Source organism: Melitaea cinxia, chromosome Z, assembly GCF_905220565.1.
Source record: "Melitaea cinxia chromosome Z, ilMelCinx1.1, whole genome shotgun sequence".
Classification (NCBI taxonomy): Eukaryota; Metazoa; Arthropoda; class Insecta; order Lepidoptera; family Nymphalidae; genus Melitaea; species Melitaea cinxia.
The window spans coordinates 4,835,573-4,844,599 of NC_059424.1; the positions used below are offsets into that span (position 1 = coordinate 4,835,573).

Genomic DNA, 9,027 nt, shown 5'->3' on the forward strand with positions numbered 1-9,027 from the left:
ATTTCTGAAATGTACACTAGCGGTTTTATTATAGCTATCGTGTACGCACATCATTTGACAATATAAAATTAAATAGTTCTTCGAGTTATAGAATTAAAAAAAAAAAAAAAAACTATGAAATATCGCATTTCTTCCGGTAAGCGGGTTATTTTTATTGTAATCTGGTGGTTATCTGTATTTTAATCGATAAATAGAGTGTTTATTCGTAGATTTGTATACATTTTATAGCTGCTACCGTACCTTTTGTACGAATATCAATTTCAATAGATTCGCCGCGAGTATGTATCGTGTAGTCCTTTAAGATTTTTTAGATTCAACGTTGGTATTACTTTTAAGAAAGAGTTCCTATGCCAAAATTAAGGACATTTAAACTGGTCCTTGAAACGATCCACCATATTGTTAAAGACTCGATAACTCCCTTTAGCCCTTAAAAAGTAGTATAAGTATTTGATAACATGTTAATATATTTCGTCGCCGCATAGAACTTAAACATAGCTCAAATAATTATGAATATAATTGTGTATATATGTATTTATTTGTGAAGCTGTAAAGCTAAGGTAGTAACGCACTATCTATCAATCGTAAATCAAAAATATTTCTTGGATAAAAATGTTCCAAATTTTTCAAAAAAAAAAACACTTCCATATTTTTCGATTTTTCGATAGTGCGTGAAAATATAGTATTTCTATAAGACTGGTGACGTTGCTATTTATGATTGTAAAGGTCTTGACTAATGTGGTGGTTCATGGATACGTTATTTTAATGTTTAAAACAGTATTTTAAAAAGAATGCCAAACTTCCATATGCCACTGTCTAAAACTGTGACGTCAGTTCGTACTAAATTTTCCATTGATAAGATGAAGATGGTGTGATTCCAATCCGGTTTACGCCAGTTAGGTAGATAACGAGTTTTTAATAAATAAATTTAAAATAACAATATGGATGGTTTTATTGAAACACTGGGTTTATTTTTTTATTATGAAATTTATCTATTTATTGTAAACAGTTTTTTTTAAATGCAAGTAACAATGAATGTACCTAACATGTAACATTATTCCAAATTTACGATCTCCGTTTGTTTACTAAGTAAAACCTTTGCAAACATAGTTATAGTCATTGGCAATTAAAGTTAATTGGCAAATATGCAAAACTCCTATTGAAAACGCCACGATTGTAACATTAAGCTTAAAACGAAATCTTACAACTATCTTACACTAATCGATTTTTAGTGAGTACAATTTAAAGCAAGTCTTCGATAAACAATCCCAATACGTATGTATTTCATATAAAAGGTTTCTTTAGACCAAAACTAGATAGAAATTACATAAAAGTTTAAAACTAAGTTATATCAATAATACTGACGATGAGAATGCTCATCTTTATACATATTTAATGAACACGATTGTGTTATAGTCGATGAAATGTACAACTAAAAAGTATTACTATTTAATTTTATTGTATGTTACGTTTACTTGTATAAGTTGATAAAACCATATAATTTCAATCTACTTCGAGTTTTCTGAAGTTTCCGGTGAGACCTCGCATAGCGTCCCCGACTGAATCTGCGCTTGCGCATGTGCTAGCCCCACTCCGTAAAGCAGAAATAGCGCCCTCTCTCGCAGCTTCACTGTACATCTCTAAACGTACCGCCATCTTGTCGTTCAATAAAAGTATGTCGCGTTTACTGGCCATTTCCTTTTTCCACAAATCTGAAAACCATAGTTTATTTCACAACATGTAGCCTACGAACATTTGCAGCTTTAAGGGGACACGTTTATGGGTTTAAATAAAGACAAGAACGCATATGACTTCTTATTCTCTTTATTTGTTTTAGGAGAGTGAGTCGTACTGTCGTCTCTAGCCACGTCTACATCGTAATATCTTTTAACACTGAATATTTTTTACTAAACCAGTTAGCCGAATAATAATATTATGTGTCTTCTATGAAAAAAAGAACAATTTAAAAAAAATTTAACCACTATTTTCAATAGACACTACAAATAAAAATTATTTACCAATCATTTCCTTCATTGGCATTACACCGCCATACTCCTGAGGCAACAACTTCTTGTCTATTTCGACTTCTTCCACAGCAGTGTACAGCCTCACTCGTTTCCTTATCTTCTCAGATATGAGGGCCATGCCGAAGTCTAACGCGAATTTGATGGTAGGATGGACATTCACTCCATAGATTTCCTTATGTCTTAGTGGTATAGTACGCTGGAAATACGGAATAGTATTTTTAAATATTAAACTGTATGCTCTTTCAGACGATCAAAATAAACAGATATGATAAAGTAGATTATTATTCATATATATTTTTACTAACTGACCAAGTAAACTTCATATTGCAATTTTTTATGAATATACTAATTGTTTTTTCTTTAACTTTTTTATAAAAACCTGACTAAAAAAAGAAGTATCCAATTTGGCGTAGTCGTTCGGAAGTAATACACATACATGCGTTTATATATCATGTGTGTGCATGTTATCATAGCAAGATACCGTTGCTACGTATCTAACTGGTTCTTATTCTACAAAATGTTTACCTCCCCATTTTTCACAATTCTCACGGCTTCCCGCGGTGTGAAAAGCGTCATGTGCGGGAAGCTAACTCCAGAACCGTCTGCGTAGTGGACGAGACCTCGTACTTGGGTTTCCTCATCTTCCATTAAAGTCTCATAACAGATTCCCATCACTCTGCACATGTCCTGGTTCGTGTATTTATAGGGATCGAACACACCTAAAGACAAAATAATTACAATTATGATTTTCATATATTTAGATAAGCAAATACCCGTTTATTGAGGGAGTTACTAGGTTACAAAAAAGCACGTTACCTACGACTTATTGGGAATGTTACAATTACCGAAAAATCTACTAATGACACGAATTTCAAATTCCAAAGCGGGTAAAACAATTATTATTATAAACTACGTTGCTACGCTTTTTTTTGTCGCACTAACTCAGAAACCTTTGTAGGTACACAATGCTTTGCTGAAGATCATGACATGATCAAATACATAGTTGACGATTCTATAAAGGATATACAGGCAAACATTCATTATATATATATATATATATAGAAGTATTTGAAAACTATTAGCGTGCTTCAAAAGTAAGTAACATACGCTATCAAAACGCTACGGTACGTGGCAAAAATGTAACCCAGCCTTAAAACAAAAACACTTACCAGGTCTGTATACAACAACGCGACGACCAAGTTTGTCTTTGAATGGGCTCACGAAAATGTATCTGTAAAAATATTTTTCTAGTAACTAAAAAAGTAGGTACATATTTTGGTTTCCTCAAGAATAATTTGATTGATTAATAAAATTCTCTAAAATACAACATTCATACATATGTATGTATGGGTGATCCCGTGGTGTTAAATAAATGTAAACTAAAACTGTTGTTACTGTATGATCTCTCTCTCTCCTTCAAGTTTTTGAAGTTATACTTCTTTTGGAACTTTAGGGCAAAAGTATGAGAGTAAATTTTTACGATGCGCGCGCACACCGTCATAAAAAAAAGGTACCCTGAAGTTAGCTGGACAGCGAAGAAGAAGTTAGCAAAGGTGAAGTTAGTTAGCCAATGAAGTATAACTCGTTACGTGCGTACATAAGTACACACACTTTTTTGACAATTCAAACGAATCATGCTAAATTCTGTGTTGTTTGACTAGCCCGTTGACGCAGTTTGTAGGGACCCTGCTTTCTGCTCCGGGGGTTGTGGGTTCAATTCCCACCCCGAGTCTGGGTGTAATATATATTTATTTATAGATATGTGTATTATTTATATGTAAGTTTATCAAAAAAAAAAAAAAGTAGCTATACCAGTCGGCTGTTACCTATAACACAAGCATTAAGTTGCTTACTGTAGGAAAAGACGACCATGTGTGTATTGTGTAAATATTTATTTATAAGTACACACACTTTTTTTGAAAATTCTAACGTATCATGCTAAATTCTGTATTTTACCCCTGTCTTACAAAATACGATAATAAGAAATATAACATACAGCGACAACGCTTATTGGAGACGTCACATATTAAGAGTTCTGAATTATCCTTCATATTTATTAACATATTAATTTTAGTTGTTAATATTCATAATTAAAAGCTGCTAAACGAAAAAATAAAATGATTTAATCAGGAAGACAAATCGTTTGTCGATGGCAAATAGCTAACCGACTTCAAAAAAAGAAGACGGTTCTCAATTCGACTGTGTTTTATGTATTAACTCATAATTTGTTACTGATTGTACCGATTTTGATGATTCTTTTTGTTTTTAAAAGTCAGTGCTTATCGCGTGAGCCCATTAAAATTCAATTAGATCTGACGAGCAATACAATACAAATACAAATATACTTTATTGTACAACCAAAAACAATACATGTAACATAAAAGAAAAAGAAACAAGCAAGAAAAAATAATAATAATAACAACAAAAAAAGGAATGTACAAAAGGCGGTCTTATCGCTTAAAGAGCGATCTCTTCCAGACAACCTTTAGAAAAAGGACATGAATAAGAAGCAATTTTCCAGTTATCTCAAAGAACGTGTACCTACTGTATTATATATACCTGTCGATATAATTAGAAGTCGGTTTTATTCTCCCTTTGAGAAGAAACCCAATCTTTTTTAATGTATCTGAGAAATATATGAAATTGTACAGCCTTGAAGTATTATTATGTTATTTACCCCAAATCGATGAGTTCGTTCATTACAGGTAACGTATGGTCCAGTTGGTTAAAGGCAATACCCCAGGACTGTCTCAGCAGTATGTAGCGTTCGATAGCTTCTTGTGCCATCGGTACACTGAACTTCTTTGTACGTAAAAATCGAAGCAAAAAGTTGGCGTCTGAAAGTACATGAAACGTTAATGAAATCAACATATTATATTATACATTCTATAAATAACTCATTTTTTACATTAAATTATGGAGCTCTAGCTGTGAGGTTACAGCAGTAAAGAATATGGCCACCCCCTCTCTTCCCGTGGGTGTCGTAAGAGGCGACTAAGGGATAACACAGTTCCGCTACCACCTTGGAACTTAAAAAGCCGAAGACGGGCAGCAGAGTCTTCGGTGCGTCAAAGCCAGCCCTGCGGTCACCAACCCGCCTGCCCAGCGTGGTGACTATGGGCAACACACATGAGTCCACGCCATTTTTGGCGCGATTCGGATTGGCGGATTCTTGTCCATCAGTGGACTGCGATAGGCAGAAGTGATGATGATGATGATCTTCGTCCGCGTGGAATAGTGTCTGGGTAGAAATGTTTCTTATTTAGGCTAATTATTTTACAAATAAGACACACACGTACACTTTTTACATATTTCTTTACCAACACAGCATCGTTACCACCCCCCCCCCCCTGCGCATCATCACAGAGGTCATTGTATACGGCGAGGTGTTTGGCAAGTTTCGCATTTTTTAATGTCTCCGTAAATGTTAGATTAGAATAGCTCTAATATTTTGTCTCTTGTCGCAAACTTATAAAACGTTTACATAAACCATACATTTCTCCATACACACTACTTCTAACAGGCTGATGCAACGTTATGCTCTAGTCACTTGATATTGATTATATTATACCTATATTAAATTTATTTCTGATGCAATCTTTACCACTAATTATAAGTGATAGTATGTTATACATTAAAAATTTCTGTACTATCCTAAAATTTTAAAAAATGTTTATTGTAACATATGAAATCACTAGCTGTGCCCGCGCCTTCGCGTGGAATATTGACTTTGGACGGCATTTTTTATCTCTTGTCGCAAACATATAAAACATTCACACAAACATCCTCATCCTTATTGTTATTTTACACCCTTGAGGGTAAAACCTTTACAAACTTCATGTCTTCATGTCATGTTTATTTATATCGAATCAACAGCCTAAAAAGTAAGTTTCAAGCTTCTAGCTCTATAAATGACGATACTTCGATACAACTTTTCATTCCCACCTTTGAACACCTTGCACCTTACAACCATTTTTCGGATTAAAAAGTAGCCTTTCTCAGGCTCAAGACTGTCTGTGTACCAAATTTCATTTAAATCGGTTCAGTAGTTTTGGCGTGAAAGCGCGACAGACAGACGGAGTTACTTTCGCATTTATAATATTAGTAGAGATTTGAGCAGGTCTTACCCATTCTGACAGCGGAAAACTTTGGATTCTTCTCCATCCAACTTCTTAACGCTTCCAGTGCTTGAGACCTTGAATTTTCAGTTTCTCTCAGCTGCTCCTCCGCTATTGCTTGCGTCTCAGGTGACAAAGGACACCTGTATTGTTCCGCTGGAGTCAGGTAACGTTTTGAAAGTCTTCGGGACATTCTGGTTCTGAGGAAAAAATATTGAAAATATGTTGGTAATATATTTTTTAATACGTATATTCATAAAATACAGTTTCGCAGATTAATGCAAAACTTAAACTAGTTTTTTTAACGTTTTTAGCACCCTAAAAATGTTAACAGTACGTTGACATACATTTCCTTCTACCCTCCCCCCATTTTCATGTCGTCACACTAAGCAAAAGCTCTTTCCTGCCCTTTATGTTTGAACGCATTAAACTTCCCTTGAAAATTTTTATGTTATTTTTCTAAAATATTAAGAAAATCTCTGGTTTTACATAATCTGGCCATACTGTCTGTTTTGTTAGAATAATTAGATTAAGCTAGTATTTAGTATTTTAACTGCCTGATGATTGATTTTCTACTTTCCTCTTAGAAAACTTTATTAATTTTAGTTAGACAGGTATTGTTTTATGTCATCTTTATTTTTGCTTTTTCTTCTATTTAAAAAATTTCACTTCGATATTACATTGAATTTGCTGACGACGAACGAATTCAAGTCCTAATTGGAACATAAAAACATCTGCAATATTACAGATTGTAATTGATAAAATCGTGGTAACCAGCATCAGTAGTATAAACAACTCTAATTAGTAAAACAACAATCCTTCTCCTATATGGAGAAAGAGACTATACCCAGCAGGGCGATTTAGAGGTGATTTAGATTTAGACAGGGGATGTTAGAGACTGAAGCGTAGTAAACTAGGAATTTTGTTATATATTATTTTGTAAATATTTGTTTTTCTTTAACATGAAGTAAAAAAAACGCAACTTAACAAGTACGGTTACGGTTCGGTTACTCTTATTTTTTATTTCGATCTTGAAGTAACTTGTCATTTGGTTTTTATACGGAAAAGGTCTTCAATTTAAATTGAAAATGTATAATCTGACTGATAAAAATATAAGTATTTTGTTGGATATTTTCATAGCAATAAAGATAAGGTATATTAGCTATTTATTATCTTAACCTGCGTCCGTAACTTTAATGCTATAAGTAATACATTAATTGATAATATTCGTCTTCATAGTATTACTCATCGTTGGTATAGTAATTATAATTAGGGGTATTATTTAACATTACTCTTGTGTTCATCGCACACAGTCCTTGCAATGGACACTTCAATTAAATTATCTATTAGGTACTTACGTGAAGCAAAAACTTTGTACCCCTTTTTACAAAAATTGCGCAGACAGAGGAGTATGGAATTTCGTACACATATAGTTTACATTAAGAAGGTGTGCAGAAAACTAATATTTTTTATATTAAATAAATAAAACAAACATTACACACACTACCATGTATTTGACACACTCCCGCATATTATACATACTCTTTTGTTGTTTGTCAAAGTCTGTAGTCAAATTGAAATTTAAAAAAAAAGGTTTTTTATTTTCATTATATTTCATTATTTTGGGTTTTACTTTAATTTAAATATTTAATTATGGTCGAATTTCGACCTCTGGGCGACCACTAGTTTTCATTCCTGCGCAAGAAATACTATTACACCTTATTTGCTTCAATTTTTCTTTAAATAGCAGCATCAATTTTTAAATTTCTTATTTTCAAATATAGTTAAGACAAATTTTTAAAATATGCAGTTAAAAGATTTTAGTGAGGTATTTGTAAAAACAGATAATACTAATACTTTTAGTTGTATACAGGTTTATCTGTATTTAATGAATTTAAAACGGATTTCGGAAATCTGAACAGCTTTGTAACATAATTTAGACATACGAGTACTTATTAGTCACTAAACAGCCGTTCTAGAGCTCAAAGATGAAACTCAGACTATACCTAACGACGTTATACGCTTTACAGAAGTGTTAGGACTAGTTGTTAGGTTTAACATCATTGTGTTTGCTCCCAAACGAAAAAAAAAACCTACCACAATTACATCGACAAGTAATACGACGTAACTATCCGAAAAAATAGTCAAGTTAATACACTTTTTCAAAGATTACTCAAAATAGATCACTAAAATTTAAATTGGAATACAAGAAAAGTATAAACTTTAGAATAAAACAAGAATTATTAAAATCGGTATACTCAGTAAAAAGTTATGCGGCAGAATACAACGTAGTTCGACACGAAAATAGTTAAGTAAATACGCATTATTAGATATAGCTCAAAAATTACTTATTTGATCGTAAATAAATTTAAATTAGACATGACACACACCACCTTTCGATTAAAATAAAAATCATCGAAATCGGTCCACCCAGTCAAAAGTTCTGAGGTAACATACATATATAAAAAAAATACAATCGAATAAGAACATCTCCCCTTTTCGAAGCCGTTTAAAAATATACTGAGACTACTATATGTATAATATTTTACTCTGCTAATTTGCCTTTAGCGACTTGTAAAATCTTTCGATTTTATACTCATATGTACATTACATACGCTAGAGAGCTGAAATGTCTCTATAACCACAACACTAGTAATCCAACTAAAGATATAAAATGTAATAAGAAAAAATACGACATTATGTCATAAGAGAAATAATAGAAAATAATGAATGCTTTGGAAACATCATAAAGCTAGCTAAGCCACTCGAAATAAATAAGATGCCGGTGGGCCAGGTACTGGGGACTGACGTGATCTGGGCTACATGAATCAGGAAGTAAGAAAAAACAAGAAAATTAGTCGACTCTTCTTACTCCGTGTAGGAGA

General features: G+C 32.9%; 1 protein-coding gene across 1 annotated transcript; it reads right to left on the reverse strand.

The window, feature by feature from the left end:
• Nucleotides 1–969: 969 nt before the first annotated feature.
• On the reverse strand, nt 970–6,335 carry LOC123668517 (alpha-tocopherol transfer protein-like). Its single transcript, XM_045602252.1, has 6 exons — nt 6,152–6,335; nt 4,702–4,861; nt 3,194–3,255; nt 2,550–2,743; nt 2,016–2,220; nt 970–1,709 (listed from the first exon to the last, which is right to left on the reverse strand). Exons 1-6 carry the CDS (start codon nt 6,333–6,335, stop codon nt 1,501–1,503), a joined length of 1,014 nt encoding a protein of 337 aa, XP_045458208.1. The 3' UTR covers nt 970–1,500.
• Nucleotides 6,336–9,027: the final 2,692 nt, after the last annotated feature.